The 22,895-nt window shown below is 35.7% G+C and overlaps 2 protein-coding genes across 2 annotated transcripts; one reads left to right on the forward strand and one right to left on the reverse strand.

Moving 5' to 3' along the window:
- Positions 1–5,840: 5,840 nt before the first annotated feature.
- Positions 5,841–13,327, forward strand: LOC149029383 (ABC transporter C family member 3-like). Its single transcript, XM_089150691.1, is given in 12 exon segments — positions 5,841–8,219; positions 8,710–8,796; positions 8,882–8,912; positions 8,915–9,420; positions 9,422–9,532; positions 9,635–9,799; positions 11,276–11,570; positions 11,679–11,887; positions 12,025–12,330; positions 12,678–12,741; positions 12,871–13,110; positions 13,227–13,327. Coding segments are annotated over 12 exon segments (4,494 nt in total).
- Positions 13,328–19,946: 6,619 nt separating this feature from the next.
- LOC149029384 (uncharacterized) lies at positions 19,947–20,738 on the reverse strand. Its single transcript, XM_089143283.1, has one exon. It carries the CDS (start codon positions 20,736–20,738, stop codon positions 19,947–19,949), a length of 792 nt encoding a protein of 263 aa, XP_088999409.1.
- Between the last annotated feature and the right edge of the window lie 2,157 nt (positions 20,739–22,895).

Genomic DNA, 22,895 nt, shown 5'->3' on the forward strand with positions numbered 1-22,895 from the left:
ATGATGCCCCTCACACTAAGGTATTTGCTGCATGAGGGCTTTAAGCACAAGATGGAAAAAGATCAATAACCCAACCAAGGCAACAAAAGTGGGAACAAAAGCAAGAATGGCCCCAAATGTTCTATGGGGACCAAAGGAGGCAAGAAGAAATCACAAGGGTTTTTTCTTCAATTTCCGAAAGCCTTATCACTTAGCTCGTGATTGCATTGAGTAGGAGGAATATACTTTGTGTTATCCCATGAATTGACTCCTTTTTATATTGTTGATTCAAGTGCAACTGAGCACATAGCAAGGGAGTGTTCGAGTTTCATTGAATATCGTCATTTTCCAAGAGGAGGCAAAAGAAATACATGGGGAACAACCCTAGTTTGGAGGTCCTTGGCATTGGCACATGCAAATTAGTTTTGAAAAAGGCACGGAATGTTGTTACTCCATGAGGTATTGTATGCTCTACAAATCTGGCAGAGTCTTGTTTCCATTATCATGCTTCTTAGACATGGTTTTAGGATTGTATTTGAGAACAGTTCTATGGTTTTTTATCTAAGAAATATTGTTTGTGGTAGTGATACTTTTTTAGAATGGTTTTTATTGTATTGGATACAATTGATAATTTATTTGATTCAAGCACTGTTTTTATGTGCTATAATGTTGTGCACATTGATTTTGTTTGTGGCATGCTAGACTAGGGCATATTGGCCTACATTGGATGAACATGTTGGCAAGGAAGGGATTATTGGATAAAGGTCCTCTATCTGAGTTGCCAACTTGTGAATCGTATCTAGCTAGAAAAACAACAAGAAAATTGTCCAAAAAGGCCCCAAAGGCAACTTTTCCTTTAGAGCATTTCCATTCCAATATTTTTGGGCCTCTGCATGTGTGTACTAGAAAGGGATAAACTTATTTTATCACATTTGTAGATGACTTTACGTGTTATACTCATATCTATCTAATTTCTCTCAAATCTGAAGCTCTAGAATGCTTTAAGAAGTTCATGAGCTTGGTTGAGATTCAATTAGATAAAAGGATTCAAACTCTTAGAATGGATAGAGGTCAAGACTATCTGTCTGATATGTTCAAATAGTTGTGTGATGAAAAGAGGATATGCAGGCAACTTACTATTTCAAGGACTCCACAACAGAATGGGGTTGTTGAGGGGAGGAATAGAATGTTGTTAGACATGGTTAGATCCATGATGGTGCATGCAAACTTACTGATCTCTTATTGAGGAGATGCTTTATTGATGCGGCCTATATCCTTTAAAAGAGTTTCGATTAAATTGGTTAACTTCCACGCCATATGAGTTGTGGACTAGAAAGAAGCCAGATTTAGGTCACTTGCATGCATGGGGATGCGTAACATATGTTTACTCTACCTCTCACCAATATGGAAAGCTTGGAAAGGGAGAAAGTTTATATTTGTGAGATACCCCAAACACTCCAAGGGCTATGCCTTTATTGGATTAGATGAGAGTGAGAGGAGGACGGAACTTGAGTTAACGGATGCAACATTCTTGAAAAATGATTTTCCATCTCTTGCAGTAGCTAACAAAGAATCCTTGGAATTTTTTGAAACACAAGATAGTAGTAACTCTAAGGACTCATATTCTAGATAGTGAACCTAGGGTTCATCTAGAAGATCCTAGTGGGAGTGGGAGTGCTAATGTGATAGTTCCCTTAGAGGGTGAGAAATCTGATATGTACATGCGCCGTAGTGAGCACGAGCTAGTTCTTGACGACATTTAGATATAGAGGAAGAGGTCTACATGGTAGCTCTTAAAGAGGTTGACTGTTAGGCAACTAAGATGACTCCATTAGATGAGAAAGAATCATGTAGGAACGCACTTAAAAGAATAGCTGAAAGCTATAGAGGAGGAGTTGGACTTAATTAATAAGAGTTAACCATGTCTGGGACTTGGTTGACTTACCACCTAACCAAAAGGCTATTGAGAACAAGTGAGTTCTCAGAATTAAGTGGAAGGAGGGTAGATCTATTGATATATTCAAGGTTTGTTTGGTAGCTAAAGGCTCCACCTAGAGAGAGGGCATGGATTATGAGTAAAATGTCTTCCCCTGTGATTAGGTTTGCCTCGATTTGCCTCATATTAGCTATTGTTGCTCAGATGGACTTAGAGCTTTACCAGATGGATGTAAATATTGTTTTTTCTCAATGGAGAGCTTAATGAAGAGATCTATGTGGATCAACCTCAAGGCTTTGAAGCTAAGGAACTAGAGCACAAAGTATGTAGGCTCAAAAGGTCCATATATGGCTTAAAACAAGCATCTAGATAGTGGTTATACGCTTTTACCAAGCCATGATAGAAAATGGGTTTTCCATGCTTGAGGAAGATCATTGTGTCTACACCAAGAGATTCGATGGTAAATTTGTCATTCTAACCTTGTATATAGATGACACACTTATGGCTAACAATAGCAAGGAGCTAATGAAATCCATTAAGAAATGGTTGTCTTCCATCTTTGATATGAAAGACATGGGAGAAGCAAGTTACGTGATTGGTATCAAGATTGTTAAAGATAGGTGGAAGAGATTAGTGGGTTTATCTCAAGAGACCTATATTGACAATGTTTTGAAGAAATATTAAATTATTAATTGCATAGTTGCAAACCAATAGATACTCTGGTGGAAAAAAGGTTTGCACTTAAGATTTGATATAGGTCTTAAGACTCCAGAGGAGAAAGCCAAGATGGATAGAGTTCCATATTCTGATGATGTCTGAAGCCTCATTTACGCTATGATGTGTACCAGACTAGATACTTGTTATGTAGTGGGTTTGGTTAGTCGGTATCAATCATACCCAGGCACAAAGCATTGGAAAGCAATCAAAAGGATATTGAGATATCTTAGAGTAATTAGTAACTACATATTGTGTTACTAAGGACTGCATTTGCAGTTAGTTGGCTACAGTAATGCCGACTGGGCTGGAAATATTGAAGAATGCAAGTCAACCTATGGATATGCTTTCTTGCTAAATTGCAGGGCCATTTCACGGTTTAGTAAGAAGCAAAATTGTATAGGGCTTTCAACCATGGAAGCGGAATATGTGGCATGCTCAACTGCGATGCAGCAGACTGTTTGGTTGAGGAGGTTCTTATGACATACCAGACTTGTGTTGACATCTAGAAAGCTAGCCTTTGTCTTCTGCGATAGCATGACAAGTCTTAGTTATGTCAAGGACCCCAAATATCATGGAAAGACCAACCATATATAAGTGATGTATCATTTTGTTAAAGACATTGTAATAAGAAAGAAAGTTGTACTTAAACACATACCTAATAGTCAGATGGTAGTTGACCCTCTTACCAAACTTTTAGCCAAGGATATTTTTGTTACTCATGTTAAGTCCTTGGGCATGCATAGATTGTAATTGGTACATGTACTGAAACTTTCTTATTTTGAGTAATACTAGTTATATCAAGCCTTGTTTTCCATTTTCTTTGTGACTGCATTAATCTAGCATAAAACTTGATATGTCATAGGCATGAGAATGACTTACTCACACGAGCATTTTGCATTTGGTGCTTTACTAGCTAGCGAAGATGAGACGAAATGTGAATGACTTTGTGTAAGTTGATTTATAATCGAGTTGTCATCTTGATATTGGAATCAATATGAGATTCTCTGTGGTGAAAAGAACCGACATGAATGTTCCCATCATTCATGTAGCTTTCATAAGCTAGTGCGAGTACTTTATGTGTACTTGGATAGTAATAATAAAGAAGCTTAGGTTAGGCTCAAGTCGTGCGACTAGATTAAGACTAGTATGGTGTTGGGAAAAACATACATTCTATTTTTTATAGAGTGGTCTACTATAGGATATACATCATACTCTGTGTGTTTAGCGACCAATGGGAGATGAGAAGATGGATCCTGCTCCTCTCATTGTGTGAGTCTTGGACTTTCATGGTCCATTAGTGTCCTTGGTGACTTTTGACAACATCATGAAATGTGGCTACTTTGGGATATTACTTATGGTCATGATTGATTAATCTAAAGGGGCATTATCGAAAAGGCAATCCTAAGTGAAGTGATGATCTAGGGCAAAAGGAAGGTTTCATTCAATTGCACACTGAAAATGCTTGTTGGTGCAAAATGTATTAGTTACAGTAGCAAACATTTTAAGGACAAGAAGTTCATCTCTCAAAGGGAAGAACATGGTATATTGATGCTTACTTTTATTGTGTTTTTGGGTGATATTGCCATTTTGGCCATCTTTTGAGGGTTTCTAATTTAGGGATCTCGAGTGCAAGTATATCACTGGTCACAAAACCCATTTACTAGTATGATTCAGGGATGTTGATTGTCTAGGACACAAGTGGTTCGTGTATCTAGGATACATAGTGAATAAATAGAGAGAGATATATCTCTAGGATATATATGCTTGTATCTAGGACACAATGATGGAGAGAATGACGTTTGCCCTTGTGCAAGTGGGAGATGTTGGGAATTATGGCTTATGCCCAAGGGCAATTTAGTCATTCCATAAGTGGGTGGTTACAAGAGAGTAAAAAATGGGTAACCACTACATGCCTCTCTCTAGAGTGATTGTTGGATTCGTTTTTGGCTCTCTGAGAAAAACATAGAAGCTTGTGTAGCTTTCTTACATTTCCTTGATTCGATCTCTCTATTAAACCTAGATCCACAAGTAGTACTTGGGTTGTGGATTAATATTCTTCTTCCTCGAGATCGAGAATCATTTGGTAAAGAAGAAGTCAACAATTGTGTAGGCACCATCTCTTTCAAAGGATTCGATCCGTCATTTCCGCTGCATATTCGGTGTTCGAGAATCCAGGTAAAACTCCATCTTTTCTATTATTATATTGTGGATTCACGCCAATGGAGGAGTAGTAGGATGGTTAGGAACCCGCTTCTCAGTGGAGAGGTCATGGGTTCAATTCCTGCCGGCGGCATATGTAATATCCCTATCCCCATATATAAAAAGCGCCTTTGTACAAAAAAAAATATTGTGGATTCATGAACCCTCCACTTATATTATCCAAAACTAACACAAAAGAAAGAGGACAAAAAAGGAAAACGAAAAAGTCAGGCAATAATTCACCATTTTGAAGATCAATCCCTTATCAGATGACATCTTGCCCGCAAATGAACGTTTTGGCAAAAGTTTTAGGTTTCAGGAAACGTAGCGGCACCATCACTTTCCTGTTTCTCAGGATGTTCGCAAGTTGGTGAGGATAAGAACTCATGTGTAGATATATATACAACCCCATTCCTTTTTGTCCGCAACTTACAAGAAATAGTCATTAGTTCCGATAAACATCTAGGCGCCTCAGTTTCTCATCTTGACTAACTACCGGCACAGGTGCATGAGAAAATAATTTGAAGCTTCTTGTTAAAGGTACGTATCTCTCAATCTTGAACCCAGGTTAGAGGAGAGAGAGGGGGGGGGGGGAGAGAGGGAGAGAGAGAGATAATTATAAAAACTAAATAACTAAAAACCCAATTACGCAAACAAGAAAAAAAATGTGAAAGATAATATCAAAGCTGCGTGATTCCTAATTCTTTTTTCTAATATAGTAGATCGAAGCAAAGTTTCCTTTTCTTAATTCACTGGTTCTCATACCTTTTCTTTTGTCTATTTTTTTTCGTTAACAGGTTCAACTACATTTATGGGTGATATTGAGATCCAAATATTGAACTATATCTGAAAAACAATAGGTGGAAATGGTTAACATTTATACGTAGATCATCTCCACAGCAGTTCTGCAAATGGGTTTACATCAATAGAAGTACGATTAAACTGAGATGATCTGCGGAGGACCCATCTAACTACTAAGTTACAAAAAGAAGAAAAGAAAATAACAGACATGGCTGCCTTTGAAGGATCAAAGAACGATGTGAATATTTGGATATTCTTTCCACAGTCTTCTGACACCATTTATCTGCATGGGTTTTCTGTGTGTTCACACCTAATCTTGTTATTAATTCTATCTGTTTATTGGGTTTGTAGGAGGGATTCAGTTCCTACCCCTGAAAATTCAAAAGTAATCCTGAAGAGTAAATCCTTTTTATTCTATTGGCCAGCCTTTATATCTTGCATGGTTCTATCTTTCTGCAATCTTCTTTTATGCGTATTAAACATTCTCTTTGGGTATGGTCATGAGTGGTCTGATCAAAAGATTGTTGCTCAGTTAGATTTTACATTAACAACTCTCACTTGGTTTTTGATCTCTGCTTACTTACACATCCATTTCTCTCGTTCAAGTGACTGCCAGTTCCCCATTATACTAAGAATTTGGTGGGCCTTCTACTTCATAATGTCCTCTATCTACTTTGTTATACATCTTGATATCTACTGGAAACATTCTCCCTTACCAATTATGCTATGGGCTGTTGATGTTTTATCCATTATTGCTGGGTTATACAGTTGTTATGCTGGGATATTTGGAAGAATGAGAGAAACTGGAGATTTTAATCTTTTGGAGCCTCTTTGGAATACTAGCTCCAATGAAAACACTGACAATGATAAACAAGGATCAAATGTTGGCAGAGACTGTGTAACTTCTTATGAAAATGCCAATCTTTTTAATAGTTTTACTTTTGCCTGGATGAGTCCTTTGGTTGCACTTGGGCATGAAAAAGTATTAGACCTTGAAGATGTCCCTGAACTTGCTAGTTGTGATAGTGCTAATGTGGTCTTCGCAAATTTTAGAAATAAACTTCAATCTCATGAAAATAGCAATGGTGACCGGATAAGCATACTCCGGCTGGTGAAGGCATTGATTTTTCTGACAAGGAAAGAAATTCTGTGCACAGGTCTGTTGTCCATTGTCAGCACATTGGCATCATATGTTGGACCATACCTAATAGACGCATTTTTTCAGTATTTTAGCAGTTCTACAAAACTCAAATACAAAGGCTATGTTTTAGTATTGATTTTCTTTCTCTCAAAGCTCACAAAGTGCCTGTCAGATAGGCATTTGTTCTTTCATTTGCGAAAGATAGCAAATAAGATTAGTGCTGCGTTGTTCTCAATAGTGTATAAGAAGAATCTTGGGCTTTCAAGTCAATCAAAACAGGGTCACACTAGTGGAGAGAGCATTAATTTGATGACAGTTGATGTTGAAAGGATTGGATTTTTCAGTTGGTATTTACATGATATATGGAGGGTGCCTGCTCAGCTTGTTTTAGCATTTATGATCTTGTACAAGAGCCTAGGTCTTGCTTCACTTGTCGCTTTCGCTACCACGATTATTCTGATGTTGGCAAATTCTCCATTAGTAAAACTACAGGAGAAACTTCAAGGGGACTTAATGGGTTCGAAGGATCAAAGGATGAAAGTAACATCTGAGGCTTTGAAGAATATGAGAATTCTCAAGCTCCAAGGATGGGAGATGAAATTCTTGGCGAAGATAATTGATCTTAGGAATTTTGAAATAGAATGGTTAAAGAAGTTACTTTATACATCGGCAGTAGCTTCTTTTATCTACTCTTCTACACCTTTATTCGTATCTATAGTTACTTTTGGGTCGTGTGTGCTAATGGAAATTCAGTTAGATTCAGGGAAGATTTTATCTGCACTTGCAACATTTGAAATGTTACAAAGCCCCATTTATAATCTTCCTGACACAATTTCCATGATACTTCAAATTAAAGTCTCCTTTGATAGGATAATTTCATTTCTCTGTCTTGATGACCTTGATAAAGATATGGTACAAAAGCTTCCAAGAGATGGTGCTGAAGTTGTAGTTGAGATAGTTAAGGGGGATTTCTCTTGGGACCCTCATTCCTCTAATCTTACATTAAAAGATCTTAATATCAAGGTGAACCATGGTATGAAAGTGGTTGTTTGTGGTTCTGTTGGGTCCGGTAAGTCAAGCTTGCTTTCATGCATATTAGGGGAAATGCCAAAAGTCTCTGGAACTATTAAGTTGAAGGGCACAAAAGCTTATGTTGCTCAATCACATTGGATACAGAGTGGAAAAATAGTAGACAATATATTATTTGGCAAGGAGATGGACAAGGAAAGGTACGAGATGATCCTTGAAGCATGTTCATTGAAGACTGACTTGGAATTGTGTGACTTTGGGGACCAGACAATCATAGGAGAGAGGGGAATTAATCTAAGTGGTGGACAAAAGCAAAGAATCCAGATTGCACGTGCTTTATATCACGATGCTGATATTTATCTTCTTGATGATCCTTTTAGTGTTGTCGATGCTCACACAGGAACTCACTTATTCAAGGTCATTTCTTATTGATCTCTACTTCCAAACTTTCTCATAAATTTGGTTTGAAGCTATATATTTTTATAATATTGTTGATAAAAAGAGTGAGGTTGACTTAAAAACGCTTATGAGTGGAATGAAATTATGGTTATCTAAACAAAGAAGTATAAAGGTGCATGATATTGGCATTGCATGTTTTTGTACAAAAATTATGATTTAATATTATAGTTATGAATTATGATAACTAATATAACCTAGTGAGAGAGAGAGAGCCTTACTTGGTTGTGTGGCCCATACGCCTACATAGGAACCAAATGGAAGTGTAACCTACGCATCCACATGTGTGGGGTGTTCATTTTGCCTCCTGTGTGTTTAGGCATAGAAGGGGCGACCAAGTAGCCTTTTTTTCTTCCTTTTATCTTATGTATATTTATATGGTTTTTCTAGGAAATCATAACACTTTTTTTCAAATACTTACTTAAATTTGAACATATGAATTTTTGTTTAGGAGTGTTTGCTGGGAATTTTGGGTTCAAAGACTGTAATTTATGTTTCTCACCAACTAGAGCATTTTCCTTTTGCTGATCTTATCTTGGTAAGAATATTTCATTTATCTTTCCTAATCTCAAGTAATTTTGACCATGTTTAAGATTGACTATTCACTATCTTTTGATTGACAGCTGATGAAAAGTGGGAAGATTATTCAAGCAGGCAATATGAAGAAATTCTTAATTCGGGAACTGATTTTATGGAATTAATGGGTTTGCATAAGAAATCTTTAGCAAAACTTAATTCTATAGATCATGGGTCTTCTTCAAATGATACAATTGATAATGAGGAAGATAATAATCTATTGTGTAAAGGGACATCTATTCAAGATGATCAAGTAAAAGAGTTCAAAAGCCACAAAAATGAAAATCATTTTGAGCCAAAAAGGCAGCTTGTTCAAGAAGAAAAGAGAGAGAAGGGTCGAGTTAGTCCTTCAGTCTATTGGAATTATGTTACAACAACATATAGAGGGGTTTTTGTACCTTTTATAATTTTGGCACAAGTTCTTTTTGAGGTTCTCCAAATAATCAGTAATTATTGGATAGTGTGGGATGATCCTATCCCAGAAGATGCAAGAGCTCAAATTAGAAGCTTCACTCTCATCTTTTTCTATATGGCTTTGACCTTTGGAAGTGCTCTTTGTTCACTTCTTCGGTCCATGCTCACTGTATGTGATCGGATACAAGACATCTACTATACTCTTCAACAAAATGCATTTTTGCATTTTCCATGCTCCTCTATCATTTTTTGATTCTACACCAACTGGAAGGATTTTAAATCGGGTTAGTAAACATTATCAATTACTATTTGGATTCAAATAATTTTGTATGATTACCATAAGAGTTGACATTTATAACTATAAGTAAATTTTATTTTGTAAACAGGTATCTTTAGATCAAAGCACACTTGATACCACTATTCCACGTAAATTTGAAGAACTTCTTATCTCAATTATAGGATTCTTGGGAAGTATTACAATAATGTCAACTGTTGCATGGCAAATGTTGATAGTTTTTATTCCAATGATTGCAGCTTGCATTTGGTACCAGGTAATATTAAAGCCATTTTCATTTTCACATGATTAAAATTTCAAAATAAAGTTTATTTGTTTGGCATACCATAATACAAGTTGGTTCCTACTTTGTATGATAAGTAGTTTGGAATTTTCTTTGTTAACATAATTGATTTAGTGATTGATGCACGTATACTTAGTTGGAACACTTGCGTGTGACATACGCCAGAAGAAACACTTTAAATTTAGGACTAATTGAAAGTTTTCAAAAGAATTTCTGCCAAAATTCATTTTGATAAATTTAGAAATGTCCCTACATAAGAGCTCGATAACTTGCCTTCTTCTTTGACAATTATTGTAAAGTGAAAAAAACTTAAATTGAACAAAGAAAAATCAAGGAGATTTAATAGATGGTTAAGGGAAACCAATTTGAAAAGATTGGAGATTTCAAATGCATTCTAGAGGAAGTAATTCTTAGTTGATTTTCAACATATGAGAAGAGTATAATTGGAGAGGCGTAATTTTATTATTTTTATGTTACCGAAAAATATGTATCTCACATTTTTTTTTTAGGTTGGACAAGTTCCATCTCGGCAATCCTTGAGAGAATCCCCATAATCAAAACCCTGTAATACCCATTTATTCTATTTCTTCTTCTTCACCTGCAATCTAAAGCTTTTCTATTTTTTTTCCTCTATTTTTCACTTTTTTCTAGTTGAAGTATATAGACAATTTTTTATGCTGAGCATGAAACAAATTGCACTTGACCAATATATGTTGTACCATTTGCATTTTAGTAACAAACTACACTATCATGATACTGAATAAGACTTTATTGCTATCACCAAGAAGAAAGAAAAAGCTGTCTATTTTATTATTAGTAAATCTTGATTTGATAAAAAATATTAGATTTGAGTATATGTTGAATTAATTGGAACTGGAATTTGGTCATATGATTATTTGGTTAAGATACTAAAGAACATTAAAATTTGAGTATAAATTACTTGTATGCTTAGTTAATTTTTCATTCAAGAATTTCTTTAAAAATAAAAATCATTCAAGAATTTAGGAAAATGAGTCTTGGAAAATATATATATATATATTTTAAGCAAAACTATTTTAGTGGAAAAACAATGATGTAAGCTTAGTATTTTCCTTTAAAAAAAAAAGCACATCATATCTGAAAATAATTATCTTTTTAAAAGACGTAGGTTAAGAAATCCTTGAAAAAAATAAAAGAAGAAAGCTTACATCATGAATATTGGATAAAAAATGATGTAAGCTTAGTATTTTCCTTAAAAAAAATAGTTGGTTAAACAATGATCATCCTTTTTTCTTCTTCTTCTTCTTTTTTATTTTTTTATTTTTAAAGGATTTCTTAACCTAATTTGTTTACAAAAATAATTATTTTAATTTCAGTTATTGTCAATAAAATCCTAAAAAAAATCCTTATTGTTCATGTTTCACATCATGTCTAATTTTTATTTTTTTTTGTATAAATCATGTCTTTTAGCAATACTACATATCTACAGCACGAGAACTATCACGACTTGCTGGAGTGTGCCAGGCTCCAGTTATACAACATTTTGTTGAATCTAGTTTAGGTTCAACTACAATCAGATGCTTTGATCAAGAGGAGAGGTTTATGAACATAAACTTCAAACTGGTGGATGGATATTTTCGACCAAAGTTTTATTTTTCTGGTGCAATAGAGTGGTTATGCCTTCGCATGGATATGTTAGCATCTTTCACATATGCCATCTTTTTGGTTTTGTTGATTTCAGTGCCGAAAGGGATACTCAATCCTGGTAAAATGTTAAACTTAAGATCTTATAAACTACTTTTTAGAAATAAAATTTGTCACTTCTATGAAAGAATGATTTTTAAATTCAATTTGTTATCTTTGTTTTTTGAAGGTGTTATGGGTTTAGCAGTCACCTATGGGCTTAGTTTTAGTATGTATGGAGTCATATGGGATCTCTGCGGTCTTGAGAACAAAATCATATCTCTTGAGAGAATATTACAATATATTGACATCCATAGTGAACCTTATTTGTCATTTCAAGAAAATAAACCAGGTCATGAATGGCCGTCACAAGGGAAAATTGATATTGTGGACTTACAGGTAATCTTCCTAACATATGTTTCCTTAGATTTTATTTTTTTAATTATCTCATTGATTTATGCTCCTTAAGCCTAGTGTTTTCCCTCTCCAATGGAGTCTATTAAGCTTGATAAATCAAATAATGGATGCTTTATTAGGTTCGCTATGCTCCACATCTTCCACTTGTCTTGCGTGGACTCACATGTACCTTTCCTGAAAAGTTTAAGATTGGTATCGTTGGACGAACAGGAAGTGGTAAATCAACTCTTGTACAAGCTCTCTTCCATATGGTTGAACCTACAGCTGGTCAAATATGGATAGACGGTATAAACATCTCCAGGATTGGCGTGCATGACTTACGATCAAGATTGAGTATCATCCCACAAGAACCAGTAATGTTTGAGGGAACTCTTAGAAATAATCTTGACCCACTAAATGATTACAGTGATGAACAAATTTGGGAGGTAGAGTTTTTCTTTTCCTTCTTATTGATGAATATACTTTAGTCAATGACTAAGATATGATATATTAATTAATTACTTAATTACTTACTGATGATTGGCTTATAATCCAAATACATTACAATTGACTGTTACATGTATCGATACGAACTTTTCTATTATGTTCATATTCATTTTGATTTTTCTTTTTTGCATTCGATGTCATTTTATTGAATGAGTTGGATAATTCAAAAATATTCTCCAACTTGGGTTTGTAAAGTCTATTATCTTTATTGCCTTGCTATATATTTTCCTTAGCTGCCTACTTGATTGTTTTATCACATCGTTAATATTGATTTTTTGTTGTTTAGGCTTTAGATAGGTGCCGACTTGGTGACAAAATTAGAAAGAAAGAAGGAAAGCTTGATTCTTTAGGTTGGTTTTTCATCATGTTTATTATATTAAAGCCAAAAAGAGGTTGCCAGCTCTACATTACCACCAAAGAAAAAAAAATTAATGAAATTACAATTGAGTTGACCAATTTTCATATGATTGCTTTTGTAGTGACTGAGAATGGAGAAAATTGGAGCATGGGTCAGAGACAATTAGTCTGTTTAGGACGGATATTACTCAAGAGGAGTAAAGTATTAGTACTTGATGAAGCTACTGCATCAGTGGATATTGCAACTGATTATCTGATTCAACAAACAATTAGACAATGCTTCTCAGAGTCTACTGTCATTACTATTGCACATAGGATAACATCAATTCTTGATGTTGATATGGTCCTCCTCCTTGATAATGGTCAGTATCTAGCATTTAGTACACTATAAATTAGAATAGGTTTAGTTAAATTTTGTAACACTCCTCATTTATGATGCTTATCCGATGAGATTAACATGTTTTCTTATATTAAACAGGTCTTATATTGGAGTATGATTCACCAACTAACTTGTTGGAGATCAAGTCCTCGTCATTTGCAAAGCTTGTTAAAAAGTATACTCGAAGAAGTAGTTCCTAGTATGTAAAAGTTTAAAGGGATAATTATTATGGTCCCCTTGTACTTTGGTTTTGTTACTAATCAAACCTCTTTCTTTATGAGATTATTGTTGCCCCCCTTACTTCTAATAGTGTTAAGTGGCTGTTAACATCAAATATGTAATGTCTATTTTGTCCTTCATTAAAATTAAGAAGTTAAAAATATTACATTACCCTCATTTATAGAAACTATATTGAATGTCAATTATATCCTTAAAATCTTATATTTTAGAATCAGTTAGGCCTTGGTGGGACCACACACTTATGGTTGTTGAAACTCTCATGTTCTACTTAAAATTTTCACAATCACAATGATGGAAGTTCTACAAACAAATTAGCATATAAAACACGGGTTAGGCGCAAGTGGTGTGACTAGACTAAGACGTGCATGGTTTTGGGAGAGACATACATTCTATTGTATGTAGAATACTCCACTATAACACATATATCATACTACGTGTGCTTCGCAACCATTGGAAATGAGTGGATGGATCATTGTTCCTTTCATTGTGTGAGTCCTAGACTTTATGGTCCATTAGTGTCCTTAATGACTTTTGACGACGTCAAGAAACAAGGGGTTGATGTGGGTACTTTGTCTATGGTCATGATTGACTCAACTTAAAGGGGCATTACTAGGAAAGGAGTCAATCCCAAGTGTAGTGCTGATCTGGGGCAAAAGGAAAGGTTTGATTCAACTGCACCTCAAGAGTGTTTGTTGGTGCCAACTGTATAAGTTACAGTAGTGAACATTTTAAGGACAAGAAGGGGATCTCTCAAAGGGACCAAGATACCTTTTGTCTGGTGAGTTTGAATAAACCTAAGACATTGTGGTATACTAATGCTTATTTAAAGTGTTTCTTTGAGTGATGCTGCCATTCTAGCCTTCTGGGAAGGTTTTTAGTTTGGGGCTCATGCGTGCAGGTATATCATTGGTCACACAACCCATTTACCAGTATGACTTGTAGATGTGTCTGGGAGACGAGTGGTCTATGTATCTGGGATACATAGTAGAGAGATCGAAATGTGTATATTTGGGATATACATGTGTGTCTGGGACACACTTTGAAAGAGAGATCGACACTTGCCCTTGTGCAAGTGGGAGATGTTGGGAATTTTAATTATTCCCAAGGGCAATTATGGAAATCTTTTATTAGGGCGGTTACAAAATATGAGGATATATTTTGGTAACTGCTGACCCACTAAACACACAAGTGAGATACGAAGCTCGTTGGACTCTCTCTCTCTCTCTCTCTCTCTCTCTCTCTCTCTCTCTCTCTCTCTCTCTCTCTCTCTCTCTCTCTCTCTCTCTCTCTCTCTCTCTCTCTCTCTCTCTCTCTCTCTCTCTCTCTCTCTCTCTCTCCAAGAAGCGCAGGAAACGAAAGCAAGAAAAATGCAGGTCTTCTTCTTCCTTGGTTTTGATCTTGCTTGATTTCATAATCTCGACCATCCATCCACTACGATATTTGGGTTGTGGATTGCATTCTCTATCCCCAAGATTGAGGATTTACCGGTGATGGATTGCGTGGAGGAAAGAGTACGTGGATCCTTTCTATTCTTCCATTGTATTTTTTTATATTTTGGGATTAGCAAATCCATAAGATTCTATCCTTCTCCTTTGTAGGATAATTAATCTGGAATAACATGCTATCTCCCATGTTAGATAGAGAACCTATAATATACAACATTAACTTGGTGTAAAGCTCCAAAGAATAATACTATGACTATGCTAATATTATTTACATTTCTTATGAGTTAAGTTCATAGAGTATTGTAGATTTTGATCCAGTTATACTCTATGCCATTTGGACTTTGCATTATTACGCTTGTAAATAAGGATGGGGTTCGGATATCAAGTGGTATTGGTCACACCATTAGACTTGGTCTGTCTAGGATTGGTTGTGATAGTAACACAATGCGCAGTCAAAAAATTTAAGGAAAATTTTAGGGACACCCCAAAATGAATAACGAAAAAGACACCGCAAAACAAAAAGCATAGACACATAAAGAATATATCAATTGGCAGAGACACCCCAAAATGTCTCTTAAATTTGTACAATGATACATATCGTTAGTAAATTCCCTTAAGTCATGGTTAGATAGTCTTATAGTTCCTAAATTTCCCTTAATGCCTTGAGTTTATTGTAGGTTATAACCCCTTAGGTGTTTCCAAATTTAGTGTAAGTTTGATAAATGCCAAAGCTTCTTCTAGTTTTCACTTCATTAGTGCTTCTTGAGTTGATGTAGTAGATTTTTACTTCATTAGTCTTGTTTCTCGAGTAGCTGTAGTGAAGGAATTTGTCCAAATAAATAATAAAAATTACAATATCTTTTTATCCGTTGTATCTAATCTTTATGGGAATAAATAATTCAAAGTTCAGAGTGATCTTTTTTCTTTAAAGTTTATAAAGAGAAAACTATTAAGAAAATTCTAAAATTTACAGCAATACTTCTATAATTAATTTGAACTTTGACAAAGATTTTTGCCATTATATATTTTTTTAATGGAATAAATTATCAATACAATAAAAAGCATGGGGATTGGTAACAAAATTATAGGAGTAAATTATATATAAAAAAATAGATAAAGAATTAGAACTTATGTTGTAGGGATAAATTCCTTTAAAATATTTTAAAAAACATGAGTAGTGGTTACTGTAATAAATAATATTGATTATAGATGTCTATCACCTCCAAAGAGATGATGCCAAAAGATATTTCCAAATGAAGATCTCAACCACCTCAGCTTGCAATATTGGATATTCACTTTTCATATTAACTGAAGATCATAACAATGCATTCTTCCATATCAAGAGTAGCTTATTGTGTACAAGATTCATATATTGTATTTCCTTGTAGATTCTAATATTTCCATATCAGTGAATATGTTATTTCTACTGTAAATATGTAGTGCACATTACTCTATAGAGAAGTTAAATTCATCTTGTCTTAATTTTATTCGTTGTCTTTAATATATCTTCTCCATTTTATAACACATTATTAGCACAACTTCGCTCAAAGTAATTGCGTTTTGAAAAGAAATACGATATATTATATACCATTATGCTTTCAATTTCAAATTGAAAATGATGATCGACCTCTCCACGCTTGCTTTTCGTAAACAATGGAATTTATCTTATCCATCTTATAATATAAGTGCATCGTGATTAAGGTATATGATTTATTAAATCAAAGAGTCAAACAGATAATAAGATATTAGGTTGCCTTATCAAATTGTGGTTTGTCATTAACCAATATTAACATCATGTTTTTATTTATTGTATATAAAGAGTACTAGTTTTGCACAACAAATATTGTTTGATGCACCTAAAATTGCAAGATTTGATATTGTAAATGAGTATAGTTCTTGAGTTTTTAAAATTAGTTATCAATTGGAAGTATGTAAAGAAAATATTATTCATGTGACTTGCTGGAAAGAAAAATCTTTTTTAACTTTTCATGCTATTACAATAACAATATCATGAAAAATGTTTTAAAAGATATTTTGAATGACTTTTTTTTTTTTTTTTTTGTAGAAAAGATTTTCATTGAATGATAGGGCAAAACCAAGGGAATGCAGATAACACCTCATGCAACCATAGGGAGGAAAGGGGCCACTCAGTCCGAGATATCACGGTGAGAGCCTTCCTGGCTAGGGAGTGGGCAAGCCCATTATACGCCCTAGATTTGAAGGAAAACACATTTTTCAAACTCCTCCATGAGTAACCCAACATCAAACAAGATACCCATAATTGAACTAGGAGGGGGTGAGGATAAATCATTAAGGACGTTGACTAGGTTTTCGCAATCTGACACAATAGATATTTCACGAAAACCTTGGTGTTGACAATCATAGCAGCACGAACTACAAGCGCTTCACCAACCAATGCCTCACCAAAGTCCAAAGGTTCCGAGACTAGATGGCATGCCTGGCCTTTGTAATTTAAAATTGCAAAGCCCACACCTCCTTTATAGCTATCTTGAGGGAGAGCAGCATCACAGAAGACAACATGACTTCTTGAAGTTGTTGTTGTCGATTCCATGGTCCTAAGGGGAGTGCTTTGACAATGTGAGACGTCATCATCCGTTTGTTGAGGATTGTCAATAGCCCAGAATTCAGCCCATGCTCTTTGGGCCCTTTCAATCACTTCCTCCGGTTTCCAACATCTCTTCCCAAAAATGCGGTTGTTTCTAGCAATCCAAATGTGCCAACATAAGTAGATGCACTAGCTTATCATCTCTTTCTTCTCTTTTTTACCTATATCATTCATGCCACATAGAGAGTCCAACCACTCAATCATCGAAGGAGTTTGATTTGAGGGAACAAGGTAGGATAGTGAGCTACCAAACCACACAGCCTTGGCAAAATTACAACCCAACATGATGTGGTCGGAAGTCTCAATCGCAGCGCCACAGACCCTACATGCTGGATCAATATCGACTTGCCTTTTAATAAGATTTTCCTCAGTTGCCATGCCTTCTGCACACAGCCTCCACAGGAAGGATTTCAATTTGGGAGCCCCAGTCACACTCCAAATTAGTTTCCACACTCTTTTGGGAACTTCCTCCCATTTATGTCTTCTTGATGAAGATGGGGCTGATGCTTGTGTGTTCTCTCTTTTATTAAATAGCATATGATATGCAGACTTTGTTGAGTAGATCCCATTGCGAGTTAGACCCCAAATCCGCTTATCTTCTCTATGATTGACACTCAACTTGATATTGCAAATGGCTTGTTGATCACTGCTATTAAACAACTGTTTGATCAAGCTGACATTCCACTCCTTACTATGTTCATGAATCAAATCAGCTACCTTGGTGAATGGACAATTAAGAGGCTTTAAGGTAGTGATCTTGAATTCTTCACTAGTTGGAATCCAATTACTTTCCCATATGTCCACCTGACTTCCATCGCCAACATCCCATATAAGACCTTTTTCCAACACTTCACGCTCGATTAATGCACTTTTCCATGCCCATGAAGGTCTATAACCCGCCTTGGCCTGCATAAAATCTGAGTGTGGAAAGTATCCGGCCTTTATAAATTGTGCCCAAAGAGACCTTGGATTTTGGATCAACCTCCATGCCACTTTGCCCAATAAAGCTCGATTATGAAGCACCGGCTCGCGGAAACCTAATCCCCCATTTTCCTTAGACTTACAGAGTCTACTCCATGAGACCCAGTGAACTTTCTTTCCATCAACTCTTTGCCCCCAGTAGAAGTTGCTAATACTTTTGCGAATGGAATCATTTGTCGCCATCGGAATAGAAAAGTGAGAGCCTGTATACATAGCCATTGATGATGCTACTGACTTGATTAGTACTTCCCTGCCCGCATGTGAGAGATAGAGGTTCTTCCAACTTTGTGTTTTTGCTTTTGTCCTTGACACAAGCTCCTGAAAAACTTCTTTCTTCGACACTCCTATTTCTGTGGGAAGGCCGAGATACTTGGTTGGCCCGTCACTCTGCTTTACCCCCAAGATTCTAGCAAACCATCTTCTAAATTTGTGAGGGGTGTTGGGGCTGAATGTAATGGTAGATTTTGAGTGATTAATGGCCTGTCCACTTGCAGAACAAAATAGATCAACACAACCTTTCAAGTTGACTACTTCTTCCAACTTCAATTCTGAGAAAAGCAGGCAATCATCGGCAATTAAAAGGTGGGAAATGGGGGGGGGGGGGGGCTCTGCCTCTTACTCTGACACCTCTAATCATGTTATCCTTTTCAGCTTTTTCAAGATGTTTACTCAACACCTGCGAGCAAAGAATGAAAATGAATGGAGACAATGGGTCCCCTTGCCTTTATGCCCCTTGTAGGAACAAATGACCCTTTTTCCACCCCATTAAGAAGCAAGGTGTAAGAAACTGATGTAATAGTTTCCATAATAAGATCAACCCAAAGATTACAAAAGCCCAGTTTGAGAAGGGCAACTTTAATAAACTCCCAACTCAATCTATCATAGGTTTTCTGCATGTCAAGCTTGATGGCAACCTGCTTCTTTTTTCCTTTCTTGAGATGCTTAACATAATGGAAAATCTCATGTGAAATAAAGATGTTATCAGAGATTAATCTTTCAGGAACAAAAGCTGCTTGATATGGTGAGATAATACCTGAAAGTGATGATTTTAGGCTTTCCACCATAATTTTTCCGATTGCCTTGATTGCCACGCCCCCAAGACTTATAGGTCTGAATTGATTAGCCTTTTCTGGATTCTTTACTTTCGACAACAAGCACACATAGGTACGATTTAGTTCTTCCAGCAGAGATTTGGAAGTGAAAAAAATCAACAATACAGTTATACAAATCCTCCTTAGTAAGTGCCCACATTTTTTGATAAAATATGGGAGGGAACCCGTCCGGCCCCGGAGCTTTAAGGGGCCCCATGCTCAAAATGACCTTGTGTACTTCCTCCAAAGTCGGGATAGAGCAAAGGCTTCTATTCAATTCCTCACTAATTATAGGATCCACACATTCTAATATTTCATTGATGGCCCCCTGATTCACTCCCTCTCCCTCAAACATAACTGCTTTCTCAAAATGCTCCAACAACACCTTACTAACTTCTTTCTCAGATTTAACCTAATCCCCTTCCTCATTTCTGATTCAAAGAATCTTGTTTCTGCTTCTTCTTTGTAATGTAGAGGCATGGAAGAATGCTGAATTTTTATCTCCACTCTGAAGCCAAGAAATTCGAGATTTTTGGTGCCAATGTTCCTCTTCTCTCTCCAACTGCTCATTTAATTGTTGTAGAAGTTTATCTTCCTCTGCTAGATTCTCCTCCGTGCTAGGCTTATATTGGATTGCCTCAAGGCCTAGCTTCAATTTCTTTATGTTTTCTTGGATGATACCAAATTCTTCCTTGTTCCATTTTCTCAAGCTTCTTTGGCAATTCCTCTGTTTTTGATCCAGCTTGCAATTTCCTCCATCTGTGGTGCTTTTACTCCAACCCTCTTCAATTGTAGCCTTACATATTGGGTGTCTCAACCACATTTTCTCGAAACGAAAGGGTCTTTTTCCTTTTACCCTACCACCCTCCGAATCCAATACTAATGGTTTATGATCAGAGTTTATTGCCGGCTTAATAAATATAGCTGCATCTTCAAACAAAGTACGCCAATCCACATTAGCCACAGCCCTATCCAAGCGAATTTTAATGTTCTCATTTCCCTTCCTTCTATTTGATGGTCCATTGAAGCCTAAATCCATCAAGTTGCAATGGTTGAGAGTTTCTTGAAAATCTTTCGCATCCTTTGAATGCCTCTGGTTACCTCCTTGTTTCTCAGTCCAAACCAAGTGTGAATTAAAGTCTCCAATGCATACCCATGCTTCATACCTCACATTACCAATTCTCTTGTATTGTCCCATACCATGTGTCTTTGGCTTCTCATGCCTCATGCCTCATTATAGCTGAGCAAAATAATGAACTATTAATGGAAAATCATGAAGCTCCTACTGATTCTTCTATATTCCCTGAAGTAAATGCAACAATTCATGATAAATATGAAAGAAGACAATTATAATTGTGGCCATAACCATTGACATAGATGAGACAAAAGACAAAATAATTATCGTCATGATTATTGAAATAAATAAGATAATAATAAGAATTCTCAAGTTTAGGAGTAAAAATAATATCATGAAAAATGCTTTAAAAGATATCATTGTGCACATATTTGTTGGAATCCATAATATTTTGGTAAGCTTTGTCAAGTTTCAACTAAGGGAATGAAAATAATGTGGAAATAAATTTGACTTTAAAAAATATTGATACTAAAGCAAATTTTACCTATTAAGAGGATGATCCTCACAGATACTACAAATCTAGACACTGTAGACTCCTTAGAAGATGATAATTGAAGATTTGGTTATGTAAGTGGAATTCATATAAAAATAATTTTGATATTATGTTAGTTTATTTATCTTTAAATATAATTCTTTTTTCCTTCTAATTTCATTTTTTTTATGTTGACCATCTACATGTCTTTTGATATATTTTATTTCAATATAATGAAAAATGTGAATATTTATTGATATGTTTTTTTTTCTCGCTAAAGGGATCATTTGTATTAAAAAGCGATAAGAAAAATTACAAACATACAATCAAAGAGCCAACCCTCAAACCCACAACTTCAGTTGCCCCCAAATACACCCAACTTCACTGGATCCAACTCACATAATCATAGATGAAAAATCAAATTTGAATCGAGAACGACCAGGAGCCTCTAAATCAAGTTCACTACTTATCAATGTTGTCTAGGGTATATTAACAGCTGAAGAACCCTGTCTTGCCGCCTGATTTTCCAAGAAATCAACCGCCTGATTGTTTTCCCTATAACAATGTGAAATTTTCCAAGGACAATTGACAAGAAAAAAATCAACACCTCTTCAGCACTGCAAGAAAAATCATGGAATCTTCTTTTGCTGAATTAAAACCACAACTGCCAGTGAATCACATTCTATCCATAAACGTTGAATATCTAAGTTTACTGCCCACTCTATACCTTGCATCAATGCCTCCATTTCAGGCTTTTCAGCCTCAAAATTATTTTTGATACCTAAATAGGTGTTGAAATTTAACAGAACAACTGATAATTCATCCCTAAACAAACCACCTGCACCAACTATACCAGGATTGCCCCACGAACAATCATCAACATTTAACTTAACCCACCCTATAGAAGGAGAAACCCATAAAATTTCTTAAGGAGGAATAGTGTTCTTGATTGAAATTTTCAGACCCATCGCTCGTGATTGAGCAAACACCATTGGAGGGACCTTTCTGCTATGAATAACATAATCATGACAAATGAGATCAAAGAATATTTGACGCAAAATCCAATCTTTAGACAGACGCACCTCCTCATATTGATATTTGTTACGAGCAAACCACAAATAATATAATTGCAAGAAGCAGCCATGAAACTACATATTACCCAAAGGCAAAGACTTACCCTGCAGACACCACCACTTATAACTATCTTGAAGAGAAAATAAAGGCTTCCAACTAAAACTGAACGAAGAACACAAAGCCTCCCAACAACTGCGAGCAAAAGAGCAAAGAAGAAAAATATGAGGAATATCTTTAGAAGCCTTTAGACACATACCACATCGTGAAACCAAAGAGATTCCTTTGGACATAACAATTGCATCAACAGGGATCTTCCAATGGAAAACCTACCAACAAAAAATCTGCTGCCTAGGAAATAACTTCAATTTCCAAATCTTCTTCACCCAATCCACAACCGCACCTTTTTCCTGTGCATATCCCAAGCTGATTTCATTGAAAAATCTCCTTTAACAGTTCCACTCCAATGACAAATATCTTCATGAAAACCAGCAGGAAGATAGATAAGACTGACACACTCCAAAACTTCTTTTAAACAAGGAGATTGCACTTCCATAAAACACCACTGTCGATCAAGAAAGCAATCCACCACTTTAAGATTCAACTTGTCTGCCAAAATGAAAGGAACCCCCAAATGATCAGCAATAGTAAAGTCTCCTAACGAACGATCCTTCCAAAAATTTATTTTGTCCCATCACCCACAGTCC

Source organism: Hakea prostrata, chromosome 1 (assembly GCF_041222555.1).
Source record: "Hakea prostrata isolate BN-2017 chromosome 1, UWA_Hpros_2, whole genome shotgun sequence".
Taxonomy (NCBI): domain Eukaryota; kingdom Viridiplantae; phylum Streptophyta; class Magnoliopsida; order Proteales; family Proteaceae; genus Hakea; species Hakea prostrata.